This window comes from Bufo bufo, chromosome 1, assembly GCF_905171765.1.
Source record: "Bufo bufo chromosome 1, aBufBuf1.1, whole genome shotgun sequence".
Lineage (NCBI taxonomy): Eukaryota > Metazoa > Chordata > Amphibia > Anura > Bufonidae > Bufo > Bufo bufo.
In genome coordinates, this window is record NC_053389.1 from 199414740 (window position 1) to 199436071 (window position 21332).

Consider the following 21332-nt stretch of genomic DNA (forward strand, 5'->3'; position numbering starts at 1 on the left):
TACAAGTAGTTGTGCTCTGGTGATAAATCAATGTATGTGCCTTAACATAGTCATTAGGAGAAAATAGACTTATCCCAATTTCCACCCAATTCTTTCTACTCTTTGGCAAACTCCAGCTCCACAGGCCATGCACTAAGCAGGACACAACAATTTTTCCTTTTTTAAATCTATCTTACTTCTAAGCCCAAGATTTCTCTGTGACTCTGAACAGGTGTTCACATGTATCTTGTTTTTCTGCTGTATTCTGCTGAACCAAATAGTTTCTGATTTGTGGTAAAAATGCTGAATTTGTATTTCAGTATTTGTTCAACAACCACAGACAGGTCACAAAAACACTCACGTTCTAGAAAATGCTAACGGTTTTTATTGCAGAGTGATGTTTGATAAGTGATCATGGGTCATTGTTAATAGCTGTCAATAACATGCTTAATCCAGTCCAAATAGATGCAGACCTTGGTGTAGACACCAGGATATCCAGTTTGTGCACAACCTTTCCCCCAAGATACCACTCCATATAGCTCTCCATTGCAGATCAGAGGTCCACCAGAGTCCCCCTGCAAACATATCAATAATAATTTGTAAGAAACATGCATATATTATAAAGAGAGCTTGCTATATTTAGCCTTCCAACAATCCACAATGTCTGCTGTCCAGCACTGAATAAGGGCTGATTCACACGACCGTAACGGCTCCGTGCCCATAATGCACAGGCACCAGCTCTGTGAATCCTGTATTGCGAGGCGGACCCATTCATATGAACGGGTCCATGATCTGCAAAATACGGCGAAACATAGGACATGTCTTATCTTTTGCGTTGCGGAAGTAGAGACCTGAAAGCCCACTGAAGCGCTTCGGAGTGTTTCCATGTGCTTCCGATCCATGCCTCTGCTCCACAAAAGATGGGATATGTTTTATCTTTGACCGTATCTTGTGGATTTTGGACCCATTCAAGTCAACGGGTCTGCATCCGCAGCACGGAGTGCACAAGGCCAGTTCCCGTATATTGCAGACCCGCCATTTGTGGTCCTCAATACAGGCACAAAGCCCTCGCGGTAATGTAAATGAGTCACAAAATGTGGAATTTTATTGGTCTAGAAATAGAAGACAGAACAAAGAGAAAGTAGTTAAAAAGGAGACCAGGTCTAGCAGGCATTAAGTCCTGAATTCTCAGGTAGTTAGGGGAGCGGTGGTTAGATATTCATACATATACAGTTTGCGCTTAGGATGAATAGGGGGAGGAGCTTTGTGAGCAGACTGATCCCACAAATAGTATTGAAGAGGTCACAGGTAGTGTTGAGCGAAGCATTCGAAGCGGAATTCATTCCGAAGTTTAGGAAAACGTTGATTCTCAACAAAGCCAAATTTCCTCATGCTTCGTGGTAACAAATCAGTTTTTCCTAAAATGGCGGCTGCAAGTGTTAGTGCACGTGAATGTAGGAAGCCTGGGAACGCAAGATCACCCATAGTGCCATCTCCTGGGATGTCACAGCCCTATAAAACCCTCATCCCACGTGGTCTCCACCATTACCCTATGAGCTGATCATAGAGAAAGACATGGCAAGTGCTCATGCGCCAGGGACAGTGTTGCTGCAATAATCCAGCGGCCATGCTTGATCCATCCATCATGTTTGGCTATCTGGTCTTAACTCTAATCATTTTAAAAGCAAAATACCACTAGGTTCATTGCAGTGAGGGATTATGATCATCCCTGTTGTGGATCCCTCAATGTCATTGCTTTGGGGAAGGTTTTCCCGCCTCAATGCTGTGTACCATCTCTGGTACCATCACACAGGAGGATAGGGGCTGCTGCATACATGCTCCAGTTTCCCACGATCCCCATCAAGGGGAGCCAGAGCACACATGGATGTCCACGGAATCTGAATGGTTAAATATCTGCCACCGGCATTACCACCAATAACAGACATTAGTGCCGTGTGTCTGCTCTTTAAAACAGCAGACACCCGGTGCTCATAACGCCATTTTTAAATGCAGTAAATTTACTGTCGGCGGTCGGGAAAGGGTTAACTTCCAAGCTTTAACACTGAGATTGGGCCACCAAGTGGGAAGACTATGATTAGACAGAGTGGCCTGGGTATACCTGATTTATAGTGATTTGTGACAAATTCATTTGTAACAAGTCAAATTTCTTAGTGAATAGGTCAAATCGAATTCAAAACTTCACTCATCTCTAGTCACAGCGTTCTTCAGAATTAATGTAACATTAGGTAGTCTTTTAAACATGAAAATCGATTTGTTACACATTATTCCATCACCATTTGCTTTCCATTGTATGGAGCGGGCGCAATGAGAGGGAACGGCAATTGTGCCACCCTTGGTCATTTAACCCCTCAGATGTCATGTTCAACGCTGATCGTGGCATCTGAGACTCACATTTATCTCCTCAGATGTTAATTATACTCAGCTCATCCACTTGACAGGCCGCCCGCTCCTGTCTTGATTGAAGAAAACCCACGAAAGGACCTGCGGTGAGCATGATGACATCACCACGTGGCCAGTGTGATCATGTGGTGACGTTATCATGCTCACCGCAGGACGCCACAGGTCCTTTGGCTGAGCGGGCCTTTATTGTCATTTTGGTGTATGAACCGGGGACCAGAAAATGAAGAACAGCGGGACCAGGACAACATTGGAACGACAACAGTAGGAGATCTGTGAGGTATGGCTTCTTTTTATTATTACGCCCTGTGAGTGGCATATTTAGTTTTTGTAGGATATTTCAGTTTATGACTGTGTATATTCTCATCAGTCTCCACCAACACCAGCCTCTACAATCCAGTGTTGGATTATGTTTGCCCATTAGTGAATTACTAGGTTCTGTATTATTGGAAGTACTCAGTGTGTATATATTGAGAATATGCAGATACTATAGTCAGTCTATGTGTATGAGCTTTCATTATGACTTTGCAGTGTCATGAACTCTGAAGAGACCACAGAACATCATAACTTGATGCAATTCACAAATGTAGAATGAAAATTCCCACGGTTTCACCCAAATGATGACCAATATCAAACTACAGTTTGGTGGAGGTCGTGTCAGGTTGTGTCATTATTGTCCTGCATATGATATAGGGCAGAAACGGCTACACTACAGAATAGTCACTGGTTAAGTAAGCAATTTTTATCTGTGAATGTTCTCCAGCTTTTGTGAAACTACGATTACTAGCAGCTGTCAGGGCATGCTGGGAGTTGTAGCTTTGCAGCAGCTGGAAGCCTAGGGAGTCTTGTAGATTGTAAGCCCTCACAAGTAGGGCCGTCTCTTTCTCTGTAAGAGTCTGTTACTCAGTTAGGTCACGTCTATTGTACTTGTTTTTGTATTATGGTATGTATGTACAGCACCCTGAAATGAATGACACTTTAAAATGAAGAAACGTAATAATAAAAATGGAGGGATTGCTCCATGGGAAATCAAAGTAAATTATCATTAATTTACAGTATGTAAAAAGCTGAGCTCAGCAATTCTATTCACCTAACCCAGGTAAGACCACAAATACTGAATCCCTTTAGGGTACATGCACACGTTCAGGATTCATGTGCGGAGCATCCGCACTGAAATCCGCAGGTGTTCGCAGGCAAATCTGTGCGGATTTGGTGCGGTTTCGGTGCAAATTTTACGCATGCGGATTTTACTAAGTGAATTAAGAAAATCCGGACAGGAAAAAAAAAAATAATTGACATGTCGCGGATTTTAAAATCCGCACCGCAGGTCAAAATCCGCGCGGAAAAAATCTGCATCGTGTGCATTGAGAATTTCAAATTCTCATAGAATACAATGGACATGACCTACGGTGCGGATTTTCCGCACGCAATCCTGATCGTGTGCAGGGGGCCTTAAAGTTATACAACAATCAGCCATAGCATTAAAACCACTGGCAGGAGAAGAAAATAGCATTTTTTCATTAAACAGCAAGTAAATTTTTGGTTTGGCTTACATTTATCACACCAAAAGTGGTATAAAGGTGTCACAAGTCTTGGCGAATGGCTTATGAGTGGTAAAACTTGAAACCTTACCCCGATCATGCCACTCTTCTAAAGTGGCCAGAAAAGGGGGTGTAACAAGGGTGGGGAAGCGGGCTCATTTATAATTTTCCACGTCTGTTTATGGAGTGGAAAATGGCTTTAATCTATACCAACAAGAGGGCTAGCATAGAGTCAAGTCTGTCACGAGATATTAATTCTGGAGCGTGTTTTTTAAGAACTCTGGTCCATATTTACTTATGTGAGGGCAACTATTGTAAATTAGCCCAAAGTTTGACAAATTTAGTAAAAAAATTCATTGCAATCAAGAGCATGTGACTTTTAGTGATAGGGTGGGGCTTAGCTAGAAGGGGCAAGGCCTAAGATCTGCCATTTTATGCCAAAATTGCACCACTATTGTTTAGGCTTCAGAGTTGAAATTTCTCAGATTTCCCTCAAAATCTCAGATTTCCTTCAGAATCTCTCAGAATTCCCTCAGAATCTCTCAGAATTCCCTCAGAATCTCTCAGAATTCCCTCAGAATCTCTCAGAATCTCTCAGAACCTTTCAGAATACCCCTCTAAGGCTGCTCTGGTGCTTTGTTTTATTATAGAATAATATTTACTCCAGACAATGTAAAATAATATGATGAAGGAAACACTAACCATCCTGTATTATAGAAGCTCTGCTCAGCTTAGTCATGACAAGTGTGTCTGAGAACAAGCTTGCTGACAGTTTCTAGTTACATAGGGTGCATAAACCAGGGTCGGAAACAGACAGCAGAGGGCCCCTGTGCAAAGACTGTACCCCCCCCCCCCCCCCTCTTCAAAACCACACATACAGACATAAACATATACGTGCCAATAAATAATATGGCTCAGTTTACTGAATGTATATATATTTTGTTCATACTAGGCCACGCCTCTACATAACTATACACACCCAGTCCCCTTAATGCCCCCACATAGTAATTATTCCCCTTTTGTACCTGCACATAGTAGTAATGCCCACTGTGCCCCCTTTACACCAGTTATGCCCAGAGATGCCCCATTCACAGCAATTATGCCCAGATATGGCCCCCATCACAGCAGTTATGCCCAGATCTGTTCCCATTTCACAGTAGTTATGTCCATATACAGTACAGACCAAAAGTTTAGACACACCTTCTCATTCAAAGAGTTTTCTTTATTTTTATGACTATGAAATTTGTAGATTCACACTGAAGGCATCAAAACTATGAATTAACACGTGTGGAATTATATACATAACAAACAAGTGTGAAACAACTGAAAATATGTCATATTCTAGGTTCTTCACAGAAGCCACCTTTTGCTTTGATTACTGCTTTGCACACTCTTGGCATTCTCTTGATGAGCTTCATGAGGTAGTCCCCTGAAATGGTTTTCACTTCACAGGTGTGCCCTGTCAGGTTTAATAAGTGGGATTTCTTGCCTTATAAATGGGGTTGGGACCATCAGTTGCGTTGAGGAGAAGTCAGGTGGATACACAGCTGATAGTCCTACTGAATAGACTGTTAGAATGGGTATTATGGCAAGAAAAAAGCAGCTAAGTAAAGAAAAACGAGTGCCATCATTACTTTAAAAAATGAAGGTCAGTCAGTCAGCCGAAAAATTGCGAAAACTTTGAAAGTAAGGGCTATTTGACCATGAAGGAGAGTGATGGGGTGCTGCGCCAGATGACCTGGCCTCCACAGTCACCGGACCTGAACCCAATCGAGATGGTTTGGGGTGAGCTGGACCGCAGAGTGAAGGCAAAAGGGCCAACAAGTGCTAAGCATCTCTGGGAACTCCTTCAAGACTGTTGGAAGACCATTTCAGGGGACTACCTCTTGAAGCTCATCAAGAGAATGCCAAGAGTGTGCAAAGCAGTAATCAAAGCAAAAGGTGGCTACTTTGAAGAACCTAGAATATGACATATTTTCAGTTGTTTCACACTTGTTTGTTATGTATATAATTCCACATGTGTTAATTCATAGTTTTGATGCCTTCATAGTCATGAAAATAAAGAAAACTCTTTGAATGAGAAGGTGTGTCCAAACTTTTGGTCTGTATTGTATGTGTCCCCTTCACAGTAGTTATGCCCAGAGATGCCCCTTCACAGTAGTTATATCCAGATATTTACCCCTTTCACACAAGCTATGCCCAGATATGTGCCCCTTCACAGAAGTTATGCCCAAATATGTGCCCCTTCACTGTAGCTATGCCAGATATGCTCCCCCTTCACAGTAGTTATGCCCACATATGTGCCCCCTTCACAGTAGTTATGCCCAGATATATGCCCCCTTCACAGTAGTTATGTCCATATATGTGCCCCTTTACAGTAGTTATACCCAGATATATGCCCCCTTCACAGTAGTTATGACCAGATATGTGCCCCCACCCAGTAGTTATGTCAGATATGTGCCCCCTCACAGTAGTTATGTCCAGATATGTGCCCCCTTCAGAATAGCTATGCTCAGATATGTGTCCCCTTCACAGGAAGTAAAAAAAATATATACTCACCTAGTTCCTCATGTTCCTCAGCCACCGACACTACACAGCAGCAGGATGTAGTGTCACACATTGCTCTAGTGGTCTGTGTAGGAGGAGGAGCACAGCAGATTCACGGCGACACTGCTCCTCCTCCTACACAGACCAGCAGAGAAATGTGTGACAGTACATCCTGCTGCTGCTGTGGAACCAGGGCCCTATTTAGATTTTATGCTGCCCTAAGCACTTTAGTGCCGGCTTCCTCCCCCACTGAAGTTTATATTTTTTAGATAGCTGCGGGTAAAATGCTCCCTAGGCCTTCACCTATCCCTCAGGACTCCCTAATACACTTGCACAATTAAAGGGCTGACCTGTTACATGTGCACTTGGCAGCTGAAGGCATCTGTGTTAGTCCCATGTTCATATGTGTCCACATTTCTGAGAAAAATAATGTTTTAATATATGCAAATGAGCCTTTAGGAGCAATGGGGCGTTACCATTACACCTAGAGGCTCTGTTCTCTCTGTAACTGCCGCGCCCTCTGCACTTTGACATGGCCAAGTGTGATGACATTTTCACTGCCAGGACCTGTCAAAGTAGACCGGGTGTGGCAGTTGCAAAGAAACCGGATCCTCTAGGTGTAATGGCAACGCCCCCGTTGCTCCTAGAGGCTCATTTGCATATATTAAAACATCATTTTTCTCAACAATGCAGGCACATATGAACATGGGACCAACACAGATGTCTTCAGTTGCCAAACACACATGTAACAGGTCAGCCAGTGTCATAGGTAGAAATCTGCTGACAGATGCTCTTTAAAGTGGTCGTCCGGGTTCAGAGCTGAACCTGGACATACAGTATCCCCTTGTCCCTCCACTCAGGCCCTCTGACATTTCATGCTCCAATGCTCTACCTTGCCCTGTGCTGTAAAGCGCAGGGCAAGGGCTGTTTTGTTTACATTTTTACAATGGACAGTGTTTCTGGTGACATCAACGGCTCTGATGGGCGAGATTTACAGGCTAGGGCAGAGCTAAAGCCCATCCATTAGTGCCAGTGACGTTATCTGGCTCACTGCTACGTGGAAGCCACCCCATAGTACCCCCAGTGGTAATAAGGCTCCCTACAGTGCCCTCGGTACTAATTAGGCACCCCTAATAGAAATAACGCCAATCTATAAGGCCCTCCCATAGATCCCTCAGTAGTAGTAATGACCACTGTATTTATAATGTTCCCTGCAGTGCCCCCCGTAATTATAATGCCTCCTGTCGTACAACCTGGAGTTATAATCTTCTCTGTAGTGCCCCCATAAATTATAATGCTTGTCCTCTCCTACAGTCTATACAATACAGTCCCATGAAAATAACATCACTCCTCTCCCTCCAGTCTTCTATACCATGCAGTCCCATTTAAATAATACCAGTTCTCTCCCACCAGTCTTCTATATGTTACAGTCCAATGTAAATAACGTCTCTTCTTTACAGTCTTGTATAACATACAGTCCCATGTAAATAACTTAAACCCCCCTTCAGCCCCCTCCAACATATAGTCCAATGTAAATAACATCACTCCTTATCCTCCAGTCCTCTAAAATATCCACTCCCATGTAAATAACACCAGTCATCACCCCCCAATCTTCAATAACAGACAGTCCAATGTAACTAACAGACTTCCCCTATCTTCAGTCCTTCTAACATACAGTCCCAGTTAAATAACATATATCCCTCCAACTAAGCGGGGAGGAGGTATAACATGGAGAACCACATCTCTCAGGATTTCTCTGGCACTTACATTCATTCCATGGCACCACAGCTCTCCACTTCTGAGCACTGCCTTTTTCTGCACTGGTCACATGATGGTGACCTCATCACAGGTCCTACCACCACTTCCAGTGTTGAAACGATCACATGACTATGATGTCATCGCAGGTCCTTCAGCTATGGAGTATAGGCATAATGGGAAGCAGATTCACAGTAAATATCAAGGGGAGAAAAACAAAACTGGATTGCACATCCGCAATGCTATGCTTAGATCTAATTAAACTCGCTTTTCAGTGCAATATTAAAGTGTACAGCCCCCTATACTGCATGCTGTACAAGAGGTATTAGTGTACATTTTGATCAAAAGGCATAAGCCCACTCACCACGCCAAGGTTGCCTCTCAGAGTGGGACCTACTCTGACAAATAAGCACAGCACAGTGTGGTGACAAAGCGGCAATGCCCTAGTAGGCAGATTTAATTAGATCTAAGCATAGCATTGTGGATGTGCGATCCAGTTCTGTTTTTCACCCCTTGATATATGCATGTTGAATCTTTATTCTTTATTACTAGTATCAGCACTCCTCCCATTCTGCATAGGTGGTTTTAATTTTGCAGAAGTCTGCATATAAGTGGTAATTGACCTGCAGTTCCTGATACCAAGGGACATGTTGTGTTAGACAACTGTTCACATGGTGCAGTACTGCGTGGTGGCCTTTGTTTTTGTGGCACTGTGCTGGTGGGTTGGGGGACCCAGTACCATGGGTGGCATTATCAGACAGCAGGGTTGCTTTTTCACTCCTGGGTCCTGCCGCCTACTAGGGCAGTGCCGCTGTGTCACCTCATTGTGCTGCGCCTTTTTGTCAGAGTAGGTCCCACTCAAAGGCAACCTTGGCGTGGTGAGTGGGCTTATGCCTTTTGATCAAAATATACACTAATGCCTCTTGTACAGCATGCAGTATAGGGGGCTGTACGCTTTAATATTGCGCTGAGAAGCAAGTTTAATTAGATCCAAGCATAGCATTGTGGATGTGTGATCCAGTTCTGTTTGTCTCCCCTTGATAGATTCACAGTAAGTCCTAATCAGGAGTCCCCCAAATACCACTCCCCTGAACCAGCTGCACAGGCGGTATGTCCGCCCCTGGTGTAAACCCTTTAAAGGGGTATTCCATTTGTAAGACGTTATCCTCTATCCACAGGATAGGAGATAACTATTAGATAGATGGCGATGCAATTATTGGGACCTTGACTGACCTAACGGCTATCCCCTGTTCTGCGGATAGGGCATGACTTCTTATAACCGGAATACCCCTTTTAATATACATACTGCAGCTCATCCATAAATATAAACACACATTAGAAATGAGTCAGGATAATTGATGGATACCCAGCTTTATTTAATTGTTCAAATCGTTGATTAGCTAGTTTTTAGCCAATCATATCTCATGTAGGCTTCTAAAAGTGTCATATTCTATGAACTGCCCTTCTTTGTACTGTATTTTATTAGGGTTGTTTCGGGTATCAAATTTTCAATACCCAATCGATATTTTGTCCCGGTATCGATACGATACCGAGATTTGTCTTTTGTCGATACTAGGCTGTGCTACTGCACAGCCCAGTTTTAGAGAACATGGATCGAGCTGCTTTCAGCGGGGCCATGTTCCCTCAGCAGCACGGGGAGAAGGAAGCAGTCTCTCCCTCCCCCCTTTGCCACTGCGAACAATGGGAACAAAGAGGAGATGAGGAGGGGAGGGCGCACTGTGCCACCAATGATAACTAATGTTTAATACATTACAAATACAGGCGGCAGAAACACATAGCCGGCACCCGAGGGGTTAACTGCCGCTGATCGCAGCTCTCTGTCAGAGGTCGGGTGACGGCAATGTGTTTCTGACGCACGCTGTATTTGTATTAAACATTAATTATCATTGGTAGCGCAGTGCGCCCCCCCCCCCCCCCCCCGCAGTATTAAAAACATTGGTGGCGCAGAGTCCCCTCACCTCCTCTCATTGGCGGCAGTGGCAGCTTCTGATCGGAGTCCCAGGAGTGTAATCCTGGGGCTCCGATCGGTTACTATGGCAGCCAGGATGCTACTGAAGCCCTGGCTGCCATAGTCAGCTCCCTGCTGCTGTGTGTACTATGCACAGGGCAGCAGGGACAGTGTAAGATCCTATTCACCCTAATAAAGATCTATTAGGGTTAATAGGACAAGGGATGAAAAGATCCTGGGTTCTAGACCCTAAGGGGGGAAATAGTTCTTAAATAAAAAGTAAAAAAAAAAAAACACACTAAAATATTAAGCATAAGTCACCCCCTTTCCCAATTTTACATAAAAGTATATAAACAATAAATAAACATATTACATATCGCCACGTCCGAAAAGTCCAAACAATTTAAATATTTACCAAATCTTCTATGCGGTGAACGCCGTAAAAGAAAAACCGTGCGATTCACCATTTTTTTTGTCACTTTTCCCACCAAAAAATAGGATAGGACTGTTCGATTATGGGCCAGATATATCATAAAATGCGGAATGCACGCGGCTTTTTTTGGCGTTTTATTTTTTTTGCGTGGTATCGAGTATAACAATACGTTTTTATGGTGTCGAAACCGAAATTAAAAATTTTGGTATCGAAACAACCCTATATCTTATTAAGACCTTTGAAATATCTCTAATTTCCCTTACCCTGCCCATAAGCTCTCTATACATTTTTAGAAACCAAAAATCCATCTAGTGCAAAACAGTAACTAAAAGAAAGGGATGAGGGGAGAGGTGGGGGATGAGGCTGCAGTTTCAGATTAGAACTTATAGAAATCAGCAGGAAAGACCCAAAATACAAATGTATGGCTGATCTACTAATATACATCTACAGCTATGAAGGGGTTGGATTTATTTGTATTGGTAGATATGCTTTACACTAGATAAATGGGAGGTCACCGCTCACTTCTGTTCCCATTTTGCTTAATGCAGATCAAAAACTAAATTGTTGACATAGCAGAATACGGAAGAACTATCACAATGGATAGGATTATATTTTCTTTCATTCTGTACTTGCCTGACATGAGTCCTTTCCTCCCTCTAGGTAACCAGCACAAAACATATTTTTGGTGATTGAGCTTGGATAAGAGGATTTACAGCTTGAGTCCGAAAGAACAGGAACATCCAAACATTGTAGGTTATTCGGATATTGAACTGGAAAAATATAAAATATTTGCCACATTTATTCATTTCTATATAAATTATTATAGTAGGTGAAATTTTATGCAACAATGTGATATTGAATAATTTTGTGTTAAAAAAAATTACAAATGTGGTAATTTATCAAGCTGGTGTAAAGTAGAAATGGCTTAGCTGGCCATAGCAACCAATCAGATTCCACCTTTCATTTTTGACAGCTGCTTCGGAAAATGAAAGGTGGAATCTGATTGGTTGTTCTGGGCAACTAAGACAGCTCTACATTACACCAGTTTGATAAATGACCACACTATTATAGCAACTATACTTTTTTATTGGCTAATGAAAAAATCTACGCTAGCTTTCGGACACAGAAGGCTGTATAGGCCTATACTTGGGACAAGCTCTCAGCACCTCTACAGGTCAGATGTTTGAGGGGGCACAGTGCTTGGGTGAACACTGCAGCATACCAGAACACGGTATATTTAGTAGTAGCTGTGTATTATAGAGTTGTCCCAAGTGAAAGGGTTATGTAAAGAGTTAACCAGCCCAATGGAGTACACCACCCCGCTTATTCCCCACTGCTGTGTCTATAATTGTGGCAGGAAGTGAACAGAGTAAGAAAGGGAAGCATCGGCATCACTATCCTGGGGAAATCCAGGAACTCCTTTTCATAACCTAATCGAAAGTCACATACGTTAAGACATGAAAAGGCAATTTAGTGATCACAGGCCTGAGTCATGACAAATGGTCACATGATGCAAGGGGATCCAAACACCACTGCGGCTTGTGATTGGCTGTGTTCATGTCAAACTGGCTGTTGACATTGATGGAGCCCAGTGGAGCATCACAGGCCTGCAGGAGAAGGAGTGGAGAGATGGTGCCTGGAAGCAGGTAAGTCATCTTCCTTTACAGGTCTGGCTGAATGGGAGGTTTTCCCGAAACCCTCCCATTTTTACACAACCCCTTATCTGTGGATTTTTTCATATCAAACCAAACATGAATCCTGTACTCGTTTGGCTCTGTAATTTTTCACATGCATAATGCAAGTTTACTCTCCCCAGCAAGATGCAGTACTGTGCATTCAGGGACAAAGGGTGCATTGAGAGGCCAGGGCCCACACTCAGTGCACTGAACAGCTCATTAGCATAGCAGAGTGAATTGCTCTTTCTGATGACTGTAGCAACAAATGACCATAACAAAGGTCCTGTTGTAATAGTCTCTTCATAATGATAATATTCAGCTTATCTTCAGTTATGCAGCTCCACTCATTTAAAAGGGATTTCTAGTTTTTAAGTGGAATAATTAGCTTACTGTGAGATGGGGAAACAGCTCTCCTTGTCTGAACACTGTTTGTGTAGATAAAATTAAATGATCTGGACTGACATTCTGCTGTTTAGCCACAAGATGCCGCTGTTTCCTAAACACAGCTAACAGACTGCATATATTTCCATATTCATGAGAGGTGGGGTTACACAGAGCCTGGAAAGGAAGAGAAAGGGAGCAGCCATCTAAGAGGGAGCTGAGACTAAAGGAACTGTGTGAGCAGAGGATCCAACGGCATTCAGGCGTGAGAGCATCCCTCAGTGACCAGCAGCTAAGTGAAGCTGATCATGTCCAAGACCCTGATCTTGTCCAGAGGAATGAGGATTGCTTTCAGGAACGCCGATGAGAGCTGAGGAGCAAAGCTACATACACTGTGGGACCGCATGCTTGTTGGAGAGGCTTTTGTTCGGTTCAGAGTCACCAGCGGATGCAGAGCAGACCCGGGTCGGTAAGATCATGCACGCACCTCATTACAGTGTTGGCACCTAGAGACTGAGACCAGGCCTATAGTTAGTTAGATGGGGTCTCTGTTTGTGTCAGGCCACAAGTGTTGCTATTGTCCATTGCAAGGACTCCATAACTTAAAGGGACATTTCACATTGGAGAGCTGATTAACTTCCCACAAACTCAAACCAGGCTGACGTTTTGCTCAGAAGGAATACTCAGGCATGTGGTACAGGACCAGTTATGGGAGTGGGAATCCTGTAGAGCTTTGTAAGATTGTAAGCTGTTGTGCTGCACCGCGGGATAGCCCATATCACACACCTATACAGTTATTCTTGTTTCTTTAGGGTAATAACAGGTTAGGTGTGGCAATTTAGTCATGCCCGCCAGTAGGTAAATGACCACGCTTTCCTCCTGCATCCAGTGGAGGGCACGCTCTGTGCAGCACAAGGGTCTCCGCCTTCGGGCTAGGTATATGTAAATCTATTGGAGGTTTCCAGCATTTGTGGTTGTCTTCATTACAACGTTTAAGTAAAATTCTGCTTTGGCAAAAGCTGGTGGTGGAGTTGTTTTCCTCGTTCGAGACTTCTCTGTATCCTGGGGAGCCCATCCCGGTACACGGCTTACATCATAAATCGTATTCTGCTGCTGGGACTTCTACTGTAGTTATCTGCTGTAAAATGTAGAGTAATGCAGCAGAAAGTATTGCATTCCTCTACAAGGCAACAACAGGAGAAATTAAGTATTTGATGGTTCTTATTGAAGGCAATTTTCTTTCTATGTACTCCTGCTCCAAAGCAATCTTTGTACCTTCTCGGCTCTGGCTTATGGATGAGAGCCCTGAAGGAGAATTCCCTAATAGGGAACCAGAGAACCCCTTTAACTCATGTGGATAGCCATATTCACTATCATTTACCACATAATATAGATACTTTATAGAACTTATATAGATAATAAAGAACTTTGCTGTGTTTCAATGGCTTAAACACAGTTCTGCACCTGTAAGTAGCCAACGGTGGGGAATCCATATTATCTGAGCACAAAGCATATCTAATATGACATATCTTTTGGACACAACTTATGGACCCATATTTACTATTAGTCTAGTACTTTTCAAAAGTAATAAATCTTAACTTCATCTTCTATCTAAACTTCTAATCTATCAAACCAGTTTCTTTATGAACAATGAAACCAACAACCCATGATATGAGGTGTGTCTGCTTGTGTTTTTCTTTTGGCTGACAAACCCTACAGACTTTAGAAAACATATTGAATGTATATACATACTCATATTACTCCTTGAAGTACTTCAGTACCATAATACATTTGTAATGTAAATTTTAAAACTGTGTTCATTACATCTTAACTCCCTCTGCTACAAGCTTTCCCTACCTGCTATATGGGTCTACATCTTGTAAGTGCTAGAACTGCATGTTGAATTCAACCGGATCAAAATAAGAAATATCCAAGGCTCATATAGTAGCTCATATAGTAGTACTAAAGATTGAACATTACACTGCATTAATTTTCAAGGGGTCTTGCTAGAATACATTGTAACTATGCAGCCTAAGGATCAATTCACACGTCCGCAAAATAGGACCGCATCCGTTCCGCAATTTTGCGGAACAGGTGCGGACCCATTCATTTTCAATGGGGCCGGAATGTGCTGTCCGCATTGGCACTTCCGTTTTGCAAAAAAATAGAACATGTCCTATTCTTGTCTGCAATTGCGGACAACAAAAGGCATTTTCTATGAGAGTTCCGGCGATGTGCGGTCCACAAAATGCGGAACGCACATTGCCGGTGTCCGTGTTTTGCGGATCCGCAAAACACATACGGACGTGTGAATGGACCCTAAAGTAGATATTTGATGTATAAATGACAACTGCTATTAATTTTCTACAATGACATAAAATCCATATTTGAGATGAAACTTATATTAAACTCACCATCAGATATCTTCAAGTTTCCCCAGCCTGACACCAGGCACTGAGTTCCCTCCGTGGGGCAACTATTGGCAATTGGGATAGGTTGGACATATTGGTTAAACTGTGCCGGCTCAGCAAGTTTGACCATCATAAAATCATGATCTGTGTCATACTCGTTGTAGTAGAAGTACTGAAAAGCCTTCTCCACCTGGATGTGCTGCTCAGTTCCCTCTTCCTTTGATGTATCATGTTCTCCAAGATGAGCAATCAAGGTCTTAGGTCTACATAAACGGTACAACAAGTCAAACCAGAACAAAATGATACATGTCATCTTGTTAATGTCTTATTTGGTTTAAATATTTATAGGGAATGTTATGTTTAAAAATCACATCTCTTGGTCATCAATTCGGATCTAAAACTGGCTATACACAATACAATAATGTCAGCAGAATCTTCTGATTTCATTGGAACCAACCAAACGTCTTATGTTTATTAGGCCTACAATGCACTTCATACTCTTGTGTAGCCTGCATCACTATTCTTGACACTAAAAACACTGGAACCACAAAAAAAATCTGATGGACATTTAAATGTAAGTCATGATTCCTTTGAGAATGTAAATAGTCTAAGAAACTTTCTTGGTATGTGTTTCATAGTAGATGATAATGACCAGTATGGTTATTTTAGCTACAATCTAGATCAGCAGATTGTAGAACTTACTGCTTATAGCAATGAGCTGCTGAAATGATCCATCTTGCAGTGATTAGGGATCCACCACACCAGCGGTTTCCTTTGTAAGTAAAATAAACTTGCCATGGTTGTGAATGTGGAGCACACTCATAGCCATTAATGATTTTATCGTCGTCATCCAGAGGAGCAGCCACTGAAAGGGAATTACTTTCACGTTAAAAGAGTTTGTTACGGATTTCTCAAATAATTTGAATTATAGAAAATCCAAAACTTTTGTGATTGTTTTGAAAGTATTCTCTCAAAATGACGGCCACCATTTTGTGAGAAGGCATCTTCCCTCAAAAAAGGATATTTTTTGGACTGTTTTTTAATTTTTAAAAATCCAACAGTACAGTGTGCTTTTAAAAAGACACTTTGTTACCACCCGCTACTAACGTTTACACCAAGCCATATATGTTGCTGTCACTTTGACATTACTAATGATGTCTTGAAATTAAAAAGTTTGAAAGGGGTTGGATACAGTCCTAGGAGACCACATAGTGCCATACACAACATTTTAAGGCAATTGGGGACAGTGGCATAGCTAGAAATGACTGGGCCCCACAGCAAGTTTTTGAATGGGGACCCCTCCCACAGTAATTTTTTTGCAACCCCTTCCTTTCATGCCGGACCCATTCCTGTGGCTAGTAAAGATCGTTCTCCCAGACCAGGCCCGGCAGCTGTTTCATCCATTTTATACACTGTCTATAATTTCATTGTGTAATACTGTTGAGGGGGCCCTGACAAAATCTTTTAGTCCTCCTCCTCCTGGATAGGCCCCTTCTGGGTCAGGGCCCCAAAGCAGCCGCTTCCCCTGCTTCCCCTATAGCTATGCCCCTGATTGGGGACACTTTTTAATTTGGGTCTGATTGATTTGTGTAAATTAGGCTCAAAGCTAATTTCATTTATAGAGACAAAAAAAGATTCAGATATTGTTCATGTTTTTGTTTTTACCTGCAACCCCAAGGAACATCAGTAACCAGAGTGAATGCATGTTGAGCTGAAGTTAACTCTTCCTTGATATGTTTATGAGTTCTATGGCTAGCTGGGTGAGTCATTTATAGGACCAATGAGACTCAACACCTTGTTACTTCACATGGCTCATCTCCAGACATCTGGAAGTTCCCATATTAACAAAAGTAGGATGCAGTCACTAGAATTCATATCTCTAACCATGAAGCTATTTGTAGTTAATTTGGCTCATTGATTATTTATTGCTATATTTAAACTTGGAAGAGGCTCACAGTTAAACTTGTTCTGTCTTCTTACACGTTCACACAGTGTGCAATCTGACATTCAGCATAAACCATTCCTGTCTTCCAAATAAGAGGACTGTTCTTTGTAGTCTAACTTGTTTATTGGTAAAACAGGATTGCTGATTGGAAAAACAGGATTGTTTGATTGATTGGTAAAACAGGAGTACTTGATTTGTAAAACTATAAGAATACAAATAGCAAGTATAAAGTATAGATAGCATGTACTATAACATTTGCATTAAAACTGAGGCACATGATAAAATCCATGCCTGTACATAAGACTTCATGTCTAACACCTAACAGTTATAACAACTTTCCTGAGTAACAATGTGTAGCGCATTGCGTTTAGCTACAATGGATGCTTCAACTGGACTGTTGATTGGATTTGCAATGTTATGTTTAATTCCCTATGGTTCCTTACTTGCAAGACAAAAAGTAATTAGTAACCTGCTGAGCATTCTTCTGGTTGTGCGGTAGAAACACAATGGCAACAATGTATGTCTCAACTGGACTGTTGATTGAATTACTTCTCAGGCTGAGGGGAGGGGATGTGTTGGCTGTAACCAGTCTGTGATTAAAGAATGGATAATTTTCTGTAGGTGTCTCCCTTGCATGGGAGAGTGGCATAAAGGTAGGGTATCTGGCATTAAAACAGTGTCCAGCTCTTGATACTGTGTGTCGTCCAGTTATTGGGAAGAGTGATGGGAAATTGGTTGATGGTTTTATTTACTACTGATGCTGTGCTTCCTGTCCTAATAACCTGATCCTGAAGTAACCCTTGGAATACCGGCGGAGAAAGCCTATGTCGCACTAGCGCTCCACTACATTTGGTTAGCAGCAATGGGATCCAGAACTCACAAGGGAACAAATAACAAGGGAGGCAGCAGTACCAATGGATTGCGGATGGAGATCGACTGTTCTTCACATAAGCGGTCTACGTTAAAGGATCTCCTGGAAACAAGGGGTATTCCGGCCAGCAACAAGAAAAAGGCTGTTCTTGTTACAGAAGTGAGGGCGGAATGCCGAATGGAGGGCGTTTTGGTTCCCTAACAGAGAGGTTTGACTAACGAAGAGGAGCAGTCTGAGTTCCAAAGGGAGCTACAATTCAGGCTGTCGTTTTATGGCGAAAACTCACCAACTGATATAATCTCCCGAACCATGACAGAAGTTTAGGAGTTTGTACTGAGACAGAGGAACCAGCAAATAGAGATGTCCTGAACAGTTCCCGGCGAACATCGCTTGTTCACGTTCGCCATGGCGGGCGAACATATGCGATGTTCGGTCCGCCCCCTATACGTCATCATTGAGCAAACTTTGACCCTGTACCTCACAGTCAGCAGACACATTACAGCCAATCAGCATACCCTCCCTCCCAGACTCTCCCACCTCCTAAAAAAAAGCAAGGACGGCAGCCCTCTTAGATTCATTCTGAAGCTGCAGTGTTAGTTAGAGCAGGGAGAGTGCTGCTGCTGCTGCTGAATTAATAGGAAAATCGTTAGCTAGGCCAGTGTTCTGTGTCCACTCCAGTCCTCAAAGACTCATCTGCTGTAAGGACAGCGTCCTGACAGCACTACCAAAAAACCCTTTATAGGGCTGGTACATCAGTCTGCTTTTATTTATTTTTTTCTATATATATATTGCAGTTGCCTGCCCGTGTGTGAGAGGCCACAGGCCCACAGACTGTACTGTGTGCATACCACTCATATAGGGTGGCACAGCACCTTGCAGATAAAAAATAATCATTTAATTTTTCCTCTGTAATATAATTGCAGTTGCCTGCCAGTGAGTGTCAGGCACACAGACTGTACTGTGCCCACTGCCCACCACTCATATAGGGTGGCACAGCACCTTGCTGTTAAAAAAAATTCATTTAATTTTTCCTCTGTAATATACTTGCAGTTGCCTGCCAGTGAGTGTCAGGCCCACAGACTGTAGAGTGCCCACTGCCCACCACTCATATAGGGTGGCACAGCACCTTTCTATAAAAAAAGTCATTACATTTTTCCTCTGTAATATACTTGCAGTTGCCTGCCAGTGAGTGTCAGGCCCACAGACTGTACTGTGCCCACTGCTCACCACTCATATAGGGTGGCACAGCACCTTGCTGTAAAAAAAGTTATTTAAATCTACCTCTGTAATATAATTGCAGTTGCCTGCCAGTGAGTGTCAGGCCCACAGACTGTACTGTGCCCACTGCCCACCACTCATATAGGGTGGCACAGCACCTTGCAGATAAAAAAAATAATTATATTTTTCCTCTGTAATATAATTGCAGTTGCCTGCCAGAGTGTCAGGCCCACAGACTGTACTGTGCCCACTGCCCACCACTCATATAAGGTGGCACAGCACCTTGCAGTAAAAAAAGTCATTTAATGTTTCCTCTGTAATATACTTGCAGTTGCCTGCCAGTGAGTGTCAGGCCCACAGACTGTACTGTACCCACTGCCCACCACTCATATAGGGTGGCACAGCACCTTGCAGATAAAAAAAAATCATTACATTTTTCCTCTGTAATATAATTGCAGTTGCCTGCCAGTGAGTGTCAGGCCCACAGACTGTACTGTGCCCACTGCCCACCACTCATATAGGGTGGCACAGCACCTTGCTGTAAAAAAAGTAATGTAATATACAAGTCATGTAATATACAAACCGGATTCCAAAAAAGTTGGGACACTAAACAAATTGTGAATAAAAACTGAATGCAATGATGTGGAGATGGCAAATGTCAATATTTTATTTGTAATAGAACGTAGATGACAGATCAAACGTTTAATCCGAGTAAATATATCATTTTAAAGGAAAAATACGTTGATTCCAATTTTCACGGTGTCAACAAATCCCCAAAAAGTTGGGACAAGTAGCAATAAGAGCCTGGAAAAAGTAAATTTGAGCATAACGAAAAGCTGGAAGACCAATTAACACTAATTAGGTCAATTGGCAACATGATTGGGTATAAAAAGAGCTTCTCAGAGTGGCAGTGTCTCTCAGAAGCCAAGATGGGTAGAGGATCACCAATTCCCACAATGTTGCGCAGAAAGATAGTGGAGCAATATCAGAAAGGTGTTACCCAGCGAAAAATTGCAAAGACTTTGCATCTATCATCATCAACTGTGCATAACATCATCCGAAGATTCAGAGAATCTGGAACAATCTCTGTGCGTAAGGGTCAAGGCCGTAAAACCATACTGCATGCCCGTGATCTCCGGGCCCTTAAACGACACTGCACCACAAACAGGAATGCTACTGTAAAGGAAATCACAGAATGGGCTCAGGAATACTTCCAGAAACCATTGTCAGTGAACACAATCCACCGTGCCATCCGCCGTTGCCAGCTGAAACTCTTCAGTGCCAAGAAGAAGCCATTTCTAAGAAAGATCCACAAGCTCAGGCGTTTTCACTGGGCCAGGGATCATTTAAGATGGAGTGTGGCAAAATGGAAGACTGTTCTGTGGTCAGACGAGTCACGATTCGAAGTTCTTTTTGGAAATCTGGGACGCCATGTCATCCGGACCAAAGAGGACAAGGACAACCCAAGTTGTTATCAACGCTCAGTTCAGAAGCCTGCATCTCTGATGGTATGGGGTTGCATGAGTGCGTGTGGCATGGGCAGCTTGCATGTCTGGAAAGGCACCATCAATGCAGATTAATATATTCAGGTTCTAGAACAAGATATGCTCCCATCCAGACGTCATCTATTTCAGGGAAGACCCTGCATTTTTCAACAAGATAATGCCAGACCACATTCTGCATCAATCACAACATCATGGCTGCGTAGGAGAAGGATCCGGGTACTGAAATGGCCAGTCTGCAGTCCAGATCTTTCACCTATAGCGAACATTTGGTGCATCATAAAGAGGAAGGTGCAACAAAGAAGGCCCAAGACGATTGAACAGTTAGAGGCCTGTATTAGACAAGAATGGGAGAGCATTCCTATTTCTAAACTTGAGAAACTGGTCTCCTCGGTCCCCAGACGTCTGTTGAGTGTTGTAAGAAGAAGGGGAGATGCCACACAGTGGTGAAAATGGCCTTGTCCCAACTTTTTTCGGATTTGTTGACAGCATGAAATTCTGATTCAACATATTTTTCCCTTAACCACTTAAGGACCACAGGTTTATACCCCCCTAGTGACCAGGCCCTTTTTTCCAAATCGGCACTCCACAACTTTAGCGGTTTATTGCTCGGTCATGCAACTTACCACCCAATGAATTTTACCTCCTTTTATTCTCACTAATAGAGCTTTCATTTGGTGGTATTT

The 21332-nt window shown here is 42.7% G+C and overlaps 1 protein-coding gene across 1 annotated transcript; it reads right to left on the reverse strand.

Annotated features, from left to right (window-relative positions):
- Positions 1–404: 404 nt before the first annotated feature.
- LOC120986911 (trypsin-3-like) lies at positions 405–16815 on the reverse strand. Its single transcript, XM_040415595.1, has 5 exons — positions 16776–16815; positions 15813–15975; positions 15114–15373; positions 11276–11412; positions 405–554 (listed from the first exon to the last, which is right to left on the reverse strand). Exons 1-5 carry the CDS (start codon positions 16813–16815, stop codon positions 405–407), a joined length of 750 nt encoding a protein of 249 aa, XP_040271529.1.
- Between the last annotated feature and the right edge of the window lie 4517 nt (positions 16816–21332).